This window comes from Anabrus simplex, chromosome 11 (genome assembly GCF_040414725.1).
Source record: "Anabrus simplex isolate iqAnaSimp1 chromosome 11, ASM4041472v1, whole genome shotgun sequence".
NCBI classification, from domain to species: Eukaryota; Metazoa; Arthropoda; class Insecta; order Orthoptera; family Tettigoniidae; genus Anabrus; species Anabrus simplex.
The window spans coordinates 79214063-79234326 of NC_090275.1; the positions used below are offsets into that span (position 1 = coordinate 79214063).

Sequence of the window (20264 nt, forward strand, 5' to 3'; positions counted from 1 at the left end):
TCATGGACACTTCATGGACACATGGACACTCCTTCTCTTCACATACCACGTTGTTAGAGGCATGATTTTTTTCGCATTAACGATAAATGCGACAAAAAATATTTTGAAGCGATTTTGCGATATCTTTACGAATCATATGTTTCTGGTTAAGAAAATATGGATATTACGTTCGTGAATTAAAGTGATAAGGCCCTTTTAAAGCAAAATTCAATTATTTCGTGATAAGCCCAATATTACAGCAAAATCTGTAGTGAATAACGAACTTGACATTTTGTTCCAAGATTATGTATGAAAAGAAAAGGAAGAGTGAACAAAGATCAACAGGAAATAAATATGTTATCATTAATGTTCTGGAAAATCTCTTTAAGACATGGCATCAAAGAAAAGGGGTTGGCTCTAGGCTTCTTGCCAAACGAAGTGTTTGGAATGTTTTTCTTGTGGTAGCTGGTAATCCCACCCCAGCCTGTCTCCTCACGGCATTGTGCAATCCTGGAATCCCTAATGACGTCTACAAGCAGCACAACTGACTGGTGTATTTCGGCTTCGTGGTCAGGTAAAATTAAGAAAGTGATCATAGACAGTAGCTGGGTCGCTCAAAAAGTGTTACAAAGCACAGCAGAGCTAAACAGTTCGCGAGTGAAGGTTTATACGTTTCGGAAAGCAATATTTTAATGTGTAAATTTTGTGATGTTCGTATCGAGTGGGAGAAAAAACTCTCAAAACATTGTTTTAAAAATAAGGAACATTCAGACGTAAATTTTTCACTCCAACAGTGAAACGGCAGGCAACAATAGAACTCTCATTAGATATGCAAAAGAAAGCTAAGAGTGAAAAAACAGAATTTTTTCACGAAACATCAGCGATGCTACTCAAAGCCAACATCCCACTGGAGAAGCTAGACGACCCTGCAGTCCGGAAATGGCTTCAACCAACTAAGGAAACAATGGTTAATTTCATTAAAGCGAAATTAAAGCGATATGGCAATGTCTATTGTGCAAAATAACGTGAAAATAAGGATCCTTCTCGCAAAATCGTTCAAGAATTAATGAGAAAAAATCATGCTTCTACACATTGTTATATGTTTGTGCCTCCTTTTACTGTTGCTTACATTGGCGCAAAATATCAGTTTATTTTTCGCAGCAATTCAAATAATGGCAAATTATAATTGACATCGGCTTTGGCAACGTTTATTTCTTCCTTTGATAAAATTTCCGCTTAGCAGTGATCCTAATCCAAACGGTGGTTTTAAAATTACATTAACTGAGCGATTGACTGCGCAGTTTGTGTCACATAGGTGTCGCCTTGCATGCAGGAGATTGTGGGTTGGAACCCTGCTGTCGGCAGTCCTGAAGAGGGTCTCTATCCAATCTTTGCCACAAGACCTATTTGTTTCGGTGCGACATAAAACAAATTGTTAAAAAAAAAAAAAAAAAAGTACGAGGTAGACTTTTGTATAATATCTATATAACTATGTTGCTTATCAGCCTGTCAGTTTAGTTTGGACAGACTGAAAACCTCGCAGTTATTATTTACATAGTTTACGCCCACATTGGAGCACTTAAATCAAACCCAAATACATTTACGTTAACAAAGAATTAACTGAAGATTTAGCTTGCATCATCTTCTTCGTTTCCCAAAACCTCTTTATTCTGGCTGACCTGGCTGCCCTTCTTCATCAGATATGACATATTGTTTGTGTTATACAGTTTTTAATGACAATCTTATTTTTGTTCTTGAGAATCCCTTTTTCTTCTCTATTTTCAATTTGCTTCATTGTAATATTCAGCTCTTCTAAATCATTCTGAACTTCTTTTAACCAATTATTTTTTGTTTTACTTTTCCAAAAGTAATTAAATAGTTGTTTTATTATCCTATTATCATTTAATCTAGAAAGATGACAGAAAAAGGCAGTTCTTCTTTTTCTCATCGTATCTGTTATAGATTCACTTTCCCTATAAACTACTGCATAAGGCAATAATCTCCACTGTCCATCCACCTGATGTTTTTTAATGATTGTTCTGAGTATCCTTCTGTCAACCTTTTGCAGTGTATCAGTTGTTGCTTTGGTGTTCAATTTAAATAGTGTTTCACAAGCATAAGTCGCTTCAGGTTTAATGACAGAACAGTAATGTTGAAGTTTAGCATTTATTGAAAGAGATTTTTTTCTTGTACGTTGGCCATGTAATTCGTTGTGCTTTTTTTTAACTTATATGTTCTGCTTTCTATTGATGATTTTTCATTGGTGTTCCAAGTTATAATTTCACCAAGATATTTAAACTTATTCACAATTTTAATTTGTTTGGTATTGGTTGGTGCTGTAACAGGGAAGGTTGGCATTATTTCTGTTTTTTCATATAAAATTTGCAATCCAACTTTTCTTGCTATGTTATCAAGTTCTTCTATTTGCAATTTAGCTTCTTCCATATCATTAGCAAGTAGTGCAAGATCATCAGCGAATGCTAAACAATTGAGTCTTATTTTTCTGCCAATCTTGATGTTAGGTTGACACATCTTATTCCATTCCTGCATGATTTTTTCCAACACACAATTAAACAATAATGGTGAGAGTCCATCTCCCTGCTAAAGTCCAGTTATAGATTAATTTTGTTGAAATTAAAAATAAATGGCTTCCATTATAGGCTTACGTATATTATGACTTGTCATATTAAACAAGGCTGGTAGTACCACTGATTATTAATGTTATAGATGAAGTACCACTGAAACAGATATCACTATAACGATGTTCTGCTGTAGAAACATACACCAGTTAATGTAATATTCACAAACCTGAACTGTCGCTTCATGAAAAGTTTGGATCATCCTAATTGAATAGTTATTGATATATATTGAACTGCTTACCAAGTAGAAAAGGAAATGGTATATACAACATATGAAATTTATAAGCTAGGAGATAGGAAATGAGATATTCATAAATATTCATACATAATTCAGACATAATTGCTCTTTGTGACTTTTACAATGTTCAGTACATGAAAAGAGAAAAAGTCATAAAATTAGTGCATGAAAATGATCATCAATGCTTTCTTTAGTTCATAATTCCATGATTACAATTCCTCTGTGCTGTTCATGAAATGCTTTTGGTCAAACTCACATTACTGACTGAATTCTCATACCCTTTTGAAAGAGAGTATTTGTTCACTACCATTCTGACAACCATTTTATCATGCTGCTTATTCTCTTCATATTATATGCACATGAAATGAAACAACCTACTGCCATCCACATCTAAGGAATTGAAACATGAGCCCTCTCTGATATCATTAATATATAAAGAAACTTGATTTTAACAAAACATATAATGATATGTTCAGTGGGTTGGAGTATTGATACTGAGGGCAGATATGATATCTTTCAGGAACCACCCACTGAACAAGACGAGGCATCTGAGGGTGAGCTGGGCGAGGCCCATTTTGACGACGAGGTGGTGGAGTGTCATCTAGGAGAGCCAGCTCACCATGCTCGTCGACCAATGAATGCATTTCTCATCTTTTGCAAACGTCACCGTGGTGTGGTTCGAAAACGGTACCCCAATCTTGAAAATCGTTCCATCACCAAGATCCTTGGTGAGTGGTGGGCAAATCTGGAACCAACAGAGAAGACATCATACACAGATCTTGCCAAACAGGTTAGTTGTAATCTTAACTGCTGCTGCCATCGTGAATCTTGAGGATATTAAAATCCACTGCCATTGCCATCGACATGCTTTGACTAGGTTAATGCTGAGATGGATAGTTGGTGGCATGAGAACTGATGCACTGATCTGCAGCGATGATTGATCTTGCAAAGCACAGTGGAATAGTGGGGTAAAACTGCTGTGGAGAGAAATGGGAATACCCTTGGAAAGAACATCAATTTTTGGTGCAACATTTTTCTTGGTCAGGTAAAGCTTGTCACACTGTAAAGCCTGAGAAATGATGAGAAATGTTCATATATTGGTAATCAAACCAATAAAATAAAAAGCTTAAGAAGGAATTACAGAATCTGCTTCAAAATAAATATAGTAATCCAAATTTCTGAGCTTCTACCTAAAATTAAGGTGGTTAGGGATGGCATGCTTCGCTAACCTATCAGCTTTGACGTTTTAAGTAGGTCTACATCCATAGTCTGTGAATGCATTGAGAAAGTGTGATCTACTTCTCTTTGCTGCTATTCTGCAATTTGAAAGCTTGCATGATATTAATTCAAATTATATCTCAATATAGTTTTTTTAAAAATTTAGGTTCATAAATAGAATAATCCCTTGGGTAGACTACATATCCAACAAGGAGGTACTATGGCATACCAGGAAATCGTGTGAAGTAGTAAACGTCACAAAACACAGACACATCTTCTAAAATACAACCTGATACAACTGATAATAGAAGGCAGAATAGAAGAGAAGTATGAGCATGGGCAGGGAAAATTGTCTTGGGCACAGGACCTCAGACAGTGGATTGACATGTATGAAATTGGAACTCTGATACGGGAAACGCAAAGAGAAAGCTCCGTGATGATTGCCAACTTTCTGTGAGGAGACAGCACCGGAAGAAGAAGAAGACCAAATGCAGCCAGTATCCAGTAGTCGGGAGATAGTGGGGTCGAACCCCACTGTCAGCAGCCCTGAAGATGGTTTTCCATGGTATCGCATTTTCACCCTGGGCAAATGTTGGGGCTGTACCTTAAGGCCACGGCCGCTTCCTTTCCACTCGTAGTCCTCTTCTGTCCCATCGTTGCCATTAGACCTGTCTGTGTTGGTGCGACGTAAAACAACTTGTAAAGAAAAAAAAAGAAACGGGTATGTTAAAAAAAGGGTTGCAATTTATTGGACTTGCCAAAACTTGCTCCAGTGAGAATTTGAAGTGCTAGTGCTACCAACTGATCGGTATGATTTATAATCCAATACAACACTTGATGGTACTTACAGGATATACAAAAAAGTCATCAGGAACAGAATACTGAATCTAGACCACTCTTTTTGATTTAAAAAAATAGTTTTATCTGCTATTTTTTCGGATAATTAGGCTCAGTGTAATTGAATACAATTACATCAAACTGTGATAGCAAGCATATTGGAGGCATTCAGTGGTCTTCTAGTCAAGTAAATCAGAAGAAAACAGTTTATGATCAGTGCATTCTCCCTGTGCTAACTTATGGTTGTGAGAAATAGATACTGAAAGAATTTACAAAAGAGATACTTAGAACAGACCAAAGAGGTGTGTAAAGATACTGTTGGGCTTCACAAGGAAAGTAAGGCAGTGGCAAGATGACGTCAGATCAGTTACAAATGCTGAAGGAGGAGAGACGCACAAAGGACTGAATATCTAGCTTTCACGATGGCCAAAGAGATGTGCAGTACAGATAAAATGGCCAATCAAACATACCTCTGCCCTTTGGATTTTGTGTTTGACGCTTTCCCAGTTGAAGTACACTGGCCTTGGTCATTCTTGTTCTGTTGGTAAGAATCTTAAGCTGCAGGTCTGGCCTATGGCCAGCACAACTGTAGAGTGCATGCTAGCCGCCAGCTGCTCCTAACATCTTTTTTGGCATGTATTATATGAACTCGACACAACCTAATACGCTGAAAGTCTGTTTTAAATGCTGGTGCTGGAGTGAGGAGTGATCTTGCAGAGGGCTGTCCCAAGACCATTATATCTGGAGAGGATTGTTGAAGACTTACCTTGGCTCATGACTTTGACCAGTGATTAAATCTGCTAAAAAAAAAAAAAAAAAAAACTCAAACAGATCAGCAGCATTAAAGACAATTTTTTGAAGTATAGCACATTACTATGGCAATTAATTCAGTACTCAAATGATTGGATTCTTATAAGAACAATTCATAAGCCGCTTTGGAATCTTGAACAAGATATATTTCACAAATCAACTTCGTGAAATATTGTGGACAAATATACTACTTTCCACTAAAAATGCCAATGTTATAGAATAAGAGAACAGGATAGATTTTGAAGTTAAATTAAATCTGCAGAATATTATTATTATTATTATTATTATTATTATTATTATTATTATTATTATTATTATTATTATTATTTTAATTCATGTTTTTTCTTTAGAATCCTACCCATTCAGTTATCATCCTTAACAATAGACTGCCCTGAATTTAAAGTGAAAAAAATTAAAAGTATTGTGTGGAAGAGGTTAGTTGCTGATGATTTTTTTTTTAAAAAAGAATAAGGTATACTTTTTTCAAGAATTTTAAGAATTTTAATTATTGCTTGGAGTTCCAAGAAGGAAAAATAGTAGAAGACTTCAAAGAAAAGGTTATGTCGAACCCGAAAATCTACCCGATAAAACGGAATTCGTCTGATAGTTACACAAGTGTTGGCTTTTATTATTTTCCACAAACTTAAAACTTGATTTACATCATTCATTCATTTTTTTTTTCAAAACAATCTGTTCTCAAAACCAAAGAGTACAAAATCGGGTGGGTGCATTCCATTTAGTCTCTGGATGTAACAGAAAATGAGAAAGTTTGAAAAAAGATCTTCGAACTCCAAAGAACAAATGTATCGCCAAGAACAATTGATTTTATCAACAAAATTGAAAGTTTTCAAGTATTTTCAGCCATGGTTACCTCTCATTTTGCTCCAGTGTGGCAGCAAGCTTATCATGTGGAAATCCACACCTCTGATTAGAACACCATTGTGACCTCTGATTAGAACACCACTGTGACAACCACTGCAAGCCTCCATTAAAGCACATTGCAGCAATAGTGCACTAGGGGAGACTATTTCTACTTGTTTTGGCATAATCGAAAATTAAATTCCCACTTAGAAACCTTGGCCAGCATCATGAACAGGTGTGGCATTCCAGCTGATGAGCCTGCAGCTGCACTAGGCTGAAACGTGGGTTATTTCACGATTGAATACTTTAACTTTTTGTTGATGTGGTGGGGGTGAAATTAAATTACGGTTTCCTGCTGGTAATTTTATTTTTGATTTTGAAATAGCAGACTGGTTATTGATAGTACCCAAACGTCCCAGTTATATATATATATAAATATATCCATAAGCTGTTTTGGAATCTTGAACAAGATATGTTTCACGAATCAACTTTGTGGAATATTGTGGACAAATATACTACTATATATATATAGCCTATATATATATATATATATACTAGCAAGATACCCGTGCTTCACTACGGTATTATACTAAAATTTATAATTGAATGCATATTGTTTTATATATAATCCGCAGAAATTCACGATGTGAAAGATTAAAAATGATTGGTTTATGATCAGAATAAGTACATCGAAAATCTACAGCTTGTTTCCAGTCATTCGACAGGGTCAGGAATGGAATGAATAAAGCCCCATCTAGCGGCGACAATAGGAATTGTGCCGGCTGTCGGAGCACTCCTCTGGGGCAATGATCGATGAATGACGAAATGAAATATTGGACAGTGTTGCTGGAATGAATGATGACAGGGAAAACTGGAGTATCCGGAGAAAAACCTGTCCTGCCTCCATTTTGTCCAGCACGAATGTCACATGGAGTGACCGGGATTTGAACCACGGAACCCAGCTGTGAGAGGCCAGCGCGCTGCCGCCTGAGCAACGGAGGCTCCTTATAAGTACATTATGAACAGTAAAATCAATTGGTCTCGCCTCCTTTTACACCCCACCGCCGTTAAGTTTATTTACCCCTATGCCCCCCCCCAAAAAAAATTAAAAGAAGGCGTGTTTCTTTATGTTTAAAGGAGATTCTAAACACCAATGTTCACGTGTGTTACCTTCAGTTTTGAGATATAAGTATCCCCATAAAAATAATTCACTTTCTTTCACTTCCTTTCACACTCCTCCCCCCCCCCCAAAGCAAATTTTCCGGCAAAAAATACTTGTTTCTTTAATACTAAAGGATCTTCTAAATACCAGTTATCACAACTCTAACTTCTTCAGTTTTTGATTTGTGTGTCCTCATAAAAGGAATTCAACTCCTTTTCACTCCCGCCCCCCCCCCCCCCCCAAAACGCGTTTTTCTTTGTTTTAAAGGAGATCTAAATACCATTTTTCACGTCTGTAACAACTTTAGTTTTTATTAGATGTATGTATTCTCATACAATTAAGTCAATTCATTTTTCAATTCTTTCACCCCCCCCCCCCCACCTTTCATTGGATTTTCCGAGAATACGTGTTTCTTTACTTTTAAAGCAGATTCCAAATATAAAATTTCACGCCTGTAACATCTTCATTTTTGAGGTATCAGTAGCCTAATTAAAAGAATTCAACACCATTTTCAGTCACTTTACCCCCCCCTTCCACCCAAGTGGTATTTCTGAAAACTAAAAATACACGCTTTATTATTTATTATTTTATTTACATAGTTTACGCCCACATCGGAGCACTTAAATCAAACCCAAATACATTTACGTTAACGAAGAATTAACTGAAGATTTAGCTTGCATCATCTTCTTCGTTTCCCAAAACCTCTTCATTCTGGCTGACCTGACTGCCCTTTCTTCATCAGATATGACATATTGTTTGTGTTGTACAGTTTTTAATGACAATCTTATTTGTTTGTTCTTGAGAATCCTTTTTTCTTTATTTTCAATTTGCTTCATTGTAATATTCAGCTCTTCTAAATCATTCTGAACTTCTTTAAACCAATTATTTTTTGTTTTACTTTTCCAAAAGTAATTAAATAGTTGTTTTATTATCCTATTATCATTTAATCTAGAAAGATGACAGAAAAAGGCAATTCTTCTTTTTCTCATCGTATCTATTATAGATTCACTTTCCCTATAAACCACTGCATTAGGCAATAATCTCCATTGTCCATCCACCTGATGTTTTTTATTAATGATTGTTCTGAGTATCCTTCTGTCAACCTTTTGCAGTGTATCAGTTGTTGCTTTGGTGTTCAATTTAACTAGTGTTTCACAAGCATAAGTCGCTTCAGGTTTAATGACGAAACAGTAATGTTGAAGTTTAGCATTTATTGAAAGAGACTTTTTCTTGTACGTTGGCCATGTAATTCGTTGTGCTTTTTTTTAACTTATATGTTCTGCTTTCTATTGATGATTTTTCATTGGTGTTCCAAGTTATAATTTCACCAAGATATTTAAACTTATTCACAATTTTAATTTGTTTGGTATTGGCTAAGGTAATGGTTGGTGCTGTAACAGGGAAGGTTGGCATTATTTCTGTTTTTTCATATGAAATTTGCAATCCAACTTTTCTTGCTATGTTATCAAGTTCTTCTATTTGCAATTTAGCTTCTTCCATATCATTAACAAGTAGTGCAAGATCATCAGCGAATGCTAAACAATTGAGTTTTATTTTTCTGCCAATCTTGATGTTAGGTTGACACATCTTATTCCATTCCCGCATGATTTTTTCCAACACACAATTAAACAATAATGGTGAAAGTCCATTTCCCTGCCAAAGTCCAGCATTAATGTCAAATGGCTTTGAGAGTTCATGTCTTTATTTTTAATAGAGACAAAAAATAGCATTTTTCACTTCTGTAACATGTTAAGTTTTTTGAGATATACTGTAGAAATTCTGATTTTAAAATTTCACTCCATTTTAGTTCCCCTTAAGTGGGTTTTCCAAAAACAAGTCACCTATGTTTCTTTACATTTACAGGAGATTCCTAATACCTACTTTTTACGCCTGTAACATTTTAAGTTTCTCAGATATTCTGTAGACATAGTCTTTCAAAAAATTCACCCCGATTTGTCACTTCTGTATAACCGCCATCAATTGGATTTTCCAAAAAAAAAAAAAAAACGTGTTTCTTTTTTTTAAAGGAGATCCCATATACAAATTTTCAGTTCTGTAATATCTTCAGTTTCTGAGATATATGTATCCTCATTAAAGGCATTCAACCCATTATTCATCCTTTTACACCTCTCCTATTGGGATTTACAGAAAACAAAGAAATACGTGTTCCTTTATTTTTAAAGGAGATTCTAAATACCAATTTTTACATCTCTAAACTTTTAAAATTTTAAAATGTAGACACACTCATTTTAAAAATTCACCCCCCCTTTCACCCTGCATTATTTGGATTTTCCAAAAATGAAAAAATACCTGTTTCTTTATTTTTAAAGTAGATCCCAAATACCAATTTTCAGGTCTGTAATATCTTCAGTTTCTGAGATATAAGTACCGGTATCCTGATTAAAGGCATTCAACCCCTTTTTCACCCCTCCTATTGGGATTTTCCGGGGGAAAAAATACGTGTTTCCTTATTTTTAAAGAAGATTCTAAATACCAATTTTTACATCTGTATACTTTTAAAGAGTTGAGATATACTCATTTTAAAATTTCAACCCCCTTTTCACTCCCTAAGTGACGGAATATCCAAAAATCCTCTCTTGGCGAGCACCTACATCTTAATATGAATGTGTCCCCAAAATTTCATTTCTTTATGTCTAGTAGTTTTGGCTCGGGGATGATGAATCAGTCAGTCAGGACAAGTTATTCTATATATATACTAGCAATTACCCGCGGCTTTGCTCGCGTGTATTTCGTAATTTGATCAAAGTAATTGTTCCTCGGTATTGTACTAAGACATTATCTGAAAATTCCTAAAGTATAAAATCTCGCCCAGAAATTCTTTGTAAACCATGTTTGTGGTATTACCTTTTGGGGCTAAGACGACCATGTGACATAGAAATGTACATGTGAGACAAAGTCTTCTCTCAAGGCGAAAAAATAAATACTGTTTTTATTTTTATTTTTAAAGGACATTCCAAATATCTATTTCCACATCTGCAATATCTTTATTTTTTGAGATATGCCTAATTATCCCCATAAAAAGAATTCAACCCCTTGATCAGTCCTTCCCCAACCCCCACCCCCATCTAAGTGTATTTTCCAAAAACAAAAATACATGTTTCTTAATTTTTAAAGGAGATTCCAAATACCAATTTTCACGTCTGTAACATCTTCAGTTTTTAAGATATAAGTATTTTAAAAAAATCATTCAACTACTTTTCACATCTTTTCACCCCTAAGTTAAGTGCCTTCTCCAAAAACAAAAAGGTACATATTTCTCTAATTTTAAAGGACTTTCCAAATACCAAGTTTCTTGTCTCTAACGTTAAGATTTTGACATATAACGTAGATACACCGGTACTCATGTTAAAAATTCACCCGCTTTTCCAATTCTTTTCAGCCCCTTAACTTAATTTTCTGAAAACAAAAAAATACGTGTTTCATTATTTTTAAAGGAGATTTCAAATACCTGTTTTCATGTCGGTACGTCTTTAACACCTTCAGTTTTTGAGATAAATGTATACTTCTTTCCACCCCTCTCCCTCGTTAAGTGGACTTTCGGAAAAAAAATATGCGTTTCTTCATGTTGAAAGGAAATTCAAAATACCAACTTTCATGCCTGTAACAGCTTCAGTTTTTAAGATAAAGTATCCTCATAAACATATTTCAGCTCCTTATGTACTTATTTTCAGCCTCCCACCCCTTACGTCGATTTTCCGAAAAAAATGCGTGTTTCTTTATTTTTAAAGGAGATTCCAAATACCAGTTTTCACGTCTTTTTCAGTTTTTGAGATATAAGTATCGTCATACAAAGAATTCAAATAATTTTTCATTTCATTCACCCCCTTAAGTGGAATTTCGAAAGACAAAAGATTACGTGTGTCTCTACTTTAAAAGAAAATTACAAATACAAATTTTCATGTCTGTAACATCTTCAGTTTTTGAGATATATGTATCCTCGTAATAGGAATTCATCTCTGTTTTCATCCCCCTACCAAGTTGATCCCCCCCTCCCCAAATTTATTTTTAAAGAAGATTCAAGATACCACTTTTCACGTTTGTAACATATTTAGATTTTTTTATATATACATACATTATCATACAAATAATTCAACTAATTTTTCAATTCTTTCACACCTCCCACTGCCCCCTCCGTTAATTGTTTTCTCTGAAAACCAAAGAATAGCTGTTTCCTTATTTTTAATGAAGTTTCAAAATACCATTTTTCACGTCTTTAACATGTTAAGTTTTTGAGATATACTGTAGATATGCTAATTTTAAAAATTCACCCCCTTTTTTCGTTCCCCTCATGTGGATTTTCCAAAAAAAATTGTTTCTTTACTTTTACAGGAAATTTCAAATACCAGTTTTCAAATCTGTAATAAGTTACGTGTCTGAGATAATTTGCAGATGTAGTCTTTTTTTAAATTCACCCCATTTTTCACTCTTGTTCATCCCCTATTCATTGGATTATCCAAAAACACAAAAATACGTGTTTCTTTATTTTCAAAGGAGTTTCCAAATACCAATTTTTATGTCTGTAACATCTTCAGTTTTTGAGATATTAGTCCCTTCATAATAGGGTGTTCAACCACTTTTCCCCCTTTTTCATCCTCCCTAATGGGATTTTTGAAAAAAAGGTATTCCTTTCTTTTTAAAGGAGATTCCAAATACCAATTTTCTACGTCTGTAAACTTTTAAGTTTTCGAGATATAGATATCCTCGTTTTAAAAGCCCCCCCACCCCCCCCTTTCACCCCTTTAGCGGCGGAATATCCAAAAATACTCTCTTAGCGAGCACCTACGTGTTAATATCAATGCATTCCCAAAATTCCATTTCCTTATGTTCAGTAGTTTTGGCTCGGCGATGATGAATCTGTCAGTCAGGACAAGTTATTTTATATATATAGATAGATATACTGTTCGACGAGCTATGGGCAATTAATATGGTCAGAAACACCCAATGTTTCACTAGGGATCTTTTACATGCTGACATCTTATGAAATGGAAGACTTTTTCTTCCAAAACCCCAAGTTGTTCTGCTGGGTTTGAACCCCGCGCATGCATAAAACTCGACCTTCAACGTCCACATCTTTATTAGGCCTATACCTATACGCTACATCGCTAGCCGTGGCAACCGGTTGTACAGTGCTTCCTGGTTCTCAGGAAATGGTGAAGAGAGAATGACAATCTACTTGGCGGGAGACGAACTCGCAATGCGGGTGACCAGGCGAGCGACAATCCTGTGAATTGATTTTTAAAAAATGTCCCTGTATTAGCCTCTACAAAAACATTTCTCAGATTCGCAGAATGGCTTCAAAACGTGAGCCTTCAGATTGTTAGAAAAGCCAAGGCTACTCAGTGGCAGAGTTATAAGGCGTCTACTGTACCTGACACTTAGTAAAATTAACAGTTCTATAGACAGCAGAAATATTGTTGTGATGGATCGTCACATTGTAAAGACACGTGGAACAGGTATTGCCGGCAAATTTTCAACGGGTTCTCGTTGATATTATGATGCCATTTTAAGTTAATTGTTATTAAACACTTGGAAATAAAGAATAATTGTGCAGCTGCAAGAGGATATGGTATAACTAAAGCCAATGTTTGGCGTTGGCGTGAAGGCAAAGATAGTCTAAAAAATGCATACTGTACAACAAAGGCATTCATATGATTTCACAAAGTACTTCTTAAGCCTGATTTATTTATTTTTTGAAGGAGAAAGTGGGGGTTGTCTTGCATTCAGGGTCGTCTTGGATTCAGAGAAATACGGGGTAAGTTGTTTCGACAGACTAAAGAACCTGACAGTTATAAAAGGGTTACCAGATGACAATGGCTCGAAAGCAGGACTTTTGAGCTCAAAAAGCAGAACAAAACCAGGACAGCATTAAAATTGCTTACATTTTTTTGTTAAAACCATTTATTTAGCGTACCTTGTTCGTATTGCTTGGCCACAAGTGAAGTCTCGAAAGCAGGAATGTCACTGATACCTTATTCATGTTGATTGTACTTATCAGAGCTACTTATTTTACTGAGCAACTCCTTATTGTCTTTTAAATAGTCACAAAACTGGTTACAAGTGAAGTCTTTCATGTTAAATTTCACTGACACCAACCATTTCACAGAGTGAACACTTAACCTATTTCTTTCTTTGGTCCACTGTGCATTTATTAAACAAAAATTCTTTCTACGTTGGCATTATGCAGGAATTGGAAAATACACTTCTGCCAATTTCAGTAGCTTGGAAGAACATGTAATATTGACACTATTTAGAAAACCAGCCCATTTTTTATGGACTGGTTCCTTCAAGAAATTTTCATTCTGCTTTTGCACTTCAACATACTTTTGAAGATTTACAAATTGGTCAAATAATTTAACATTATCAATGTGTACATTTTTAGCACTAAGATATTTAATAGTATCTTCAAGGTCAGTCCAGTTGAAATCTGAAGTTAAGGTCATCCATTTAAAAGTACTGAATTCTTCAAGTGGTTGTAACCATTTTCCAAGGTACTCCAGGCATGCATTATATACGTCATGGACTTCTTTCATGAAGGAATCGCTGTCTTCCTGTAACCCTTCCTCCTTCAAAGTTTTCATCATTTCTTTCACTTTCATAGGAACAAAATTATTTGAAAAACGAGTTTGTAAAATGCCAACAGTTTCTTCAAGTGCCTGTGAATTATTCTCCTTTTCAACATGAAGAATGTTCTCTTGAAAGACTGACATTAAAGACTGGCAAAATATTAAATACATTTCACTTAACTTATTGGTGAAAACTTGTTCAAAATTGTTGGCAGGTTATCCACAGGTAGAAAATAAGACCGAAGTGCTGGATACAGTTCAAGCATCCTTTCAACAGCTGATAAAAGTGACAACAAACGAGTCTTTGTATGCTTAAATAGGGATTTGTAATTCACATCAACAGATTCTCAGAATGTTTTTAGCTCTTCATTCCTTATGGTGAATGTAGAAAAGTAGTTGAAATGGAAATGGCGTATGGCTTTTATTGCCGGGAGTGTCCGAAGACATGTTCGGCTCGCCAGGTGCAGATCTTTTGATTTGACACCCGTAGGCAACCTGCGCGTTGTGATGAGGATGAAATGATGATGAAGACGACACATACACCCAGCCTCCGTGCCAGCGAAATTAACCAATGATGGTTAAAATTCCCGACCCTGCCGGGAATCGAACACGGGACTCCTGTGACCAAAGGCCAGCACGCTAACCATTTAGCCATGGAGCCGGACAGAAAAGTAGTTGACCACTTTTACCACAATGCTTTCAACGTTAATCGACAATAAATCAACTGTATGTTGAACACAATTATGCAACACGTGTGCTGGGCAGCCTACTCCAATCAAGGTTTCATTAAGCTGAGATTTGAGGTTAGAAAATACATTACCTCCTCTTCTTTTCAGGCCACCAAAATTCGTTTTGCAGTTATCTCCTCCAAAAGCAGTGCACTTCTCCGAAATTCGATTTTGTTGTAGGACATCTAACACCACTGAAGAGATTGTTGCAGTTTTTTCATTACTAACACTGTTCAGGTCAATTAACTTTGCTTGCAGCCCTCCATTCCTGTCGTCGAAATACTGCGTGACTTGTTTAATGGCACTTTATACACAGTGAGGTCCAAGTACATTATTGACAATGGCCTCAGACTTCGTACGAGCACAGTGAATATTTTTCCCTGTTTCAGAATCAGGAAATAATTTAGATGGAAGCTTAGACATACAATCCATAGTTTTGTAGCTCCCATGATGAACAGCATTGTGGTACACAAGAACTCCCTCTGCAGCAATCGCATTTTTATTTAGTGATATGTTCTTTCTGAAAAATGTCAGCACATTATTTGAAGTTGAAGTTGATGCACTTTGAACATTATCTATGCGTTTGCCCATTGTAATGTGACTTTCTAAATCGATAGCTCCACGATTAGCCACAGAAACGTATGTTCCTGGTTTACATACTAGATACATGGCTTCTTCGTTGGTGTGGCCCTTTTTGAAGCATTTATATCTTTTCTCCAATTCAGCAGTGAACTTACACTTTCTTTTCCCCATAACACATTTAACGTACCAACAGATCACAACAGATATTGTAGAGTAGATCACAAGGATTGTGGCACAACTAAGCAGCAATATGGACGAAAATTATTTGTCTTTAGCTTCCGTTTCTGTATGCTATCGCCAACTTCGACTATCGACTTCGATCAGCGATAATATAATAGTCAAAGATAACAGGAATTTAAAAAGTTCAAGCTGCAGCTGAAGTCAAAGGTTATGGAATAAGCGAGTCTAAGTTTACGAAAATGGATTTCCAGTTTGGAAAAATTTCATTTTAACATTATCAGACGAAAATACGGACGCCAGGACAGACGCTAAAAATAAGGGCATGTCCTGGTAACCCTAAGTTATATATTTAAAAAATTATTTTATTTTTTAAGTCTGATGGATGACTCCCTCAACAGTGTCTTCTGCCCTCACTCCATACGAACACTGTGGAGAGGTTTGGAATTGAGTCCAGGTTTTTGGAACACAATTTAGTGGTCGGGAATTATATACCACCACCTCTCCGGCCTGCTGATCAATATTCTGCTGGTGACATTTTTATTATTTTTTTTTTTCACCAACAGGACTAAAACCAGCTAACTAGGGTATCAGACCATCAAGATTTGATACCTTAGGGTCATATTCAAGAACAAGACTTTGAGTAGACACTTTACGAAGTTTTGCTTTGATAGGAAAGTCTAACTTTGCTCTAAGTCTGTTTTATAGACGCTGCTTTCGCCAACGTGAACTTTGGCTGAAGTAGACTTTGCAAAGTCGAGATTTTAAGAACTGTATTTGAAGTTGGCAGTAATGTCTATAATAATAAAAGAAAGCAAGAGAATAGCAGCTTCTGTCAAGCACTTTCAGTTATTTCTGATCAGGCCTTGCATATCGTAATTTTGTGTGTTTTTTTTTCTCAACCATAGAAGAAAATTTTTAAAAAATTTCAGCTTGTGAAAACTTGTAAAACTGAGGTCTGTTCCTGGCAATCAGTACAGATACCCTTTTAATTATTCTGCTGACAGTTGGCTGGCTTACACTTTGTAAGTCAGCAGAAACTAGTTGAAAATTGCCTATAACTAGAACAATGCCCTTATTTACTTAACAAAACCTCAATAAGATACATATAAAAGCATTACAATAAATTATAAATTAATATGCCTAGTAATTCACATTTATCTGTGTTATAATATCTTAAAGCAATTAGCAGTTGTGTAGGAGGTATAGGTAGCCCTCTTTGATATTCAGTCATTAGTGCACCTGCGAACATCGCGAAGATGTCTTAACGCAGTTCGTTTATCGAATCTGTACTTAATATTCAATTCGTTATTCCTGTAGAACTCGGTTGGGTTTTGCACGTCTCTTATAACTCGACGAGGAGTATGATGGATTTGGATAATCTCCTGGACATATTCAAAATCTTCCACAAACTGGATTATGTTTAGAATGTCTGCCATTCTATTATCCTCTACAGTCGACTTTGTGAAGTCAAAGTACGGGCCATTAGCTACTTTGAAGCAAAGTCTCAGCAAAAGTCTACTTTCCACATGTCTCTACTATAAATAGGTAAATGGTGACTTTGGTTGTATAAAGTCGACTTTGCCTCAAAGTTTTGTTCTTGAATACGACCCTTAATGATCTTAGCCACCAGGCAGGCTTTGTTGCGTTGTTACCATAACTTTCTGCCTGTTGTTATTTCTTGATGGATGCAGTATTTTTGCATCTCTCTCTTGGCAGAGACCTGAGAAAATTGTAGTTTCCATTGCAGCAGCAGAAACTGTTGAGGTATGGGTGATGTTGAATAATGACCTTCAGGGTATGACTAGTGTGTCTGGTTAATATAAGGTGCAGCGTTGCCAGCAGTAGAATAGCATTACCCACTAAACGGCAAGTATATCCTTGTAGTTCAAAGGTTAAAAGTATTCAAAATATATTTTAAGGTGAGCTTATCTAATAGTACAGGATCATTGATGTCTTTTTCTAACACTTCGATGTAAGGCACAGAGGAAGAAGCAGGAGTAGAAACAGATGTCTGATATGTTTACACAGTCCCAACATGTTGTAATACTTAATTTGGTAGCTCATATGGAGGCATTGTTTGTTTCTTCTCAGTCCTGCCCATATTGATAAAAGAAAATTTATCAGTACGGGTCTCATTCTATTTTTGGCTTAGTTTTAAATAATGCATCAGAAATTAACAATGTCCATGGTTTGATACAGTTTTAAAAAGGATACATTTTTCCAACTGATGTATTAATCTTTGTGCTGGCATCCAAGTTACATGACTCAAGAAGAGGAATCAACAACTATATAACAACCGTACGTGTTTTTGATACTTTAAGAAGTGACACTTCCCTATGGAAGAAAGAGAGAAAGACGGTCCGATGCATTCCTGGCTTCTGTATTTTTAAGGGACTAGGCGAGTTGGCCGTGCGTTTAGGGGTGCACAGCTGCAAGCTTGCATCTGGGAGATAGTGGGTTCGAACCCCACTGCTGGCAGCCCTGAAGATGGTTTTCCATTTTTACACCAGGCATGTTATGGCCACGGTTGATTCCTTCCCACTCCTAGCCCTATCCTATTGTCGCTATAAGACCTATCTGTGTCGGTGCGACGTAAAACAAATTCTAAAGAAAAATATATCTTTTTAAGGTAATCCCCTACATCTCAGATCCGCCTGCAGTTCAGGTCTTCCCTGGCTCGCCTATTCATGGAATCATGACTGTCGATGTCAAGAACTAAAATTTGAGATAGTACATTATTACTCTATCATATTGCATAAAACAAATTGAAAAACCACAAAAAATACCCACTGACATAAGCATGAAATAGACTAGATTTTCCACTGGCCATCCTGTGTTAAAATTTGCCCATTGACGAAGAGTGAGAAAACCTAGTTTTAATGGGAAAACCACAGTGTTGGTTGGCAAGACTGGTAAGGTGCTGCAGTAGCACTTCCTGGTCCAGTGAGGAAAGCAGTGGAAGGCTGTCTCACACCTCATTATGCCTTGTGTGCCTAATTATGGTGATGTCATCAGTTTTTACGGTTTCCTTATAACCACATACAGTAACCTTTGGTGATGCTGTATGAGGATCCAACCTGCCTCTAAGTTGAAGACCTAACAGACAAACTATAGCTAATAAGCCAAGATCAAGCACTTGAAAGAACGGAATGTCACATTATTATCTGTTTGGCCTACTTGAATGAATTTGCTGAGGCTGGCAAAAGGTTCATTTTTCTATTCTGAATCATAAGATGCTGCTTTACTTACCCCTACAGTGTTCTGCATGTTGTCGTATCCAGATTCGTGGAATTTTGTATTAGTCATATTGCCTAAATATCGTATTTCACTCTCGAATATCATCCAGAAGTCTAAATTCTTTTCCAATCAGTAATGTGTAATTTGATACTAGACAGTTCCTAGTATTTCCATTCCTGGAAAGAATACACTAGCAAGTTAAGCAGAAAAATGTCTGCCATTTGCTAGACGGTTCCTATTCTTTCCATTCCTGGAAAGAATATACTAGAAAGTTACAACAAAAGAACATCTGTCATTTGCTGGTAGCTGATTGGATAATTTTTGTTCCCCTTCCCACCTCTGCCACCACCAACCACCATCAATTGCCTTATAAAACATTACAATTTCCACTTCTCTTTCTTTCTCCTGGTGCCATACACTATGCACCTTCATTCTGCTTTCAGTTTTGTCTTTTTTATGCATTCTTTGCATAACTTGATTGATGGCATCACGCAAGGGAAGAGAGGTAGGATATGTTTTTGTTAATTTGATAAACATTTTGATAACATTGTTTGAATTGAAGTTAAGGTTCTGGAGGTGATTGGACTAAAAAAATGTTACTTTAAATATTGGTGATGTTGGCTGTTTGTTTTTAAGGGACAAGCCTATGGGATTATCGGCTCCTCTTTCAAAAATGTTGAAGAATGTTGTTGGATTAAAATTACTGTTTAATATTCTTTCCAAAATTAGTGAGCCAGTTATGTGTTCATTGCTTGTTGTGATGCAATATTTTCTGACTTCCAGAATGATCTCAACAAGCAATAATTATAATACGGTGTTGTGACTCTCTTGTAGTTTTTTATCTGGTAGGAATTTGCTAAAATACTCTTAGTTGTGTTATAAAGAAGGCTCCTCTGTGACAAGTGGAACCTATCCTATTTTGAGGTTGAGAAAAATACAACATTGTTCATACCCTTACCATTGACGTATAGTGTCTGGTTGGCCACTGCAGAACCTCCATCTGCTGCTGCCATGTTCTTCTATGCCATTGTTAGTGGGATTATTTTGATTTATAATGGATATAAATAACATTTGTCCGTATATCCACGAACCTGCTACGCTGGTGACTGAAAGGGGCAACCAAGGGATGATTATATTAGAACCATGAGACTACTTGTGATTTGTACCACCACACGGGGAACACCATGGGTTGCTTTTACTTGCGCATAG

At 36.1% G+C, this 20264-nt stretch overlaps 1 protein-coding gene across 1 annotated transcript in view; it reads left to right on the forward strand.

Annotated features, from left to right (window-relative positions):
* The first annotated feature begins 3405 nt into the window (after positions 1 to 3405).
* Positions 3406 to 20264, forward strand: part of bbx (bobby sox) — a 98882-nt gene continuing 82023 nt past the window's right edge. The window contains exon 1 of the mRNA XM_067155391.2: positions 3406 to 3646. Coding sequence (XP_067011492.2) covers positions 3491 to 3646 — 156 coding nt within the window. The 5' untranslated portion in view covers positions 3406 to 3490. The remainder of the gene's footprint in view (positions 3647 to 20264) is intronic.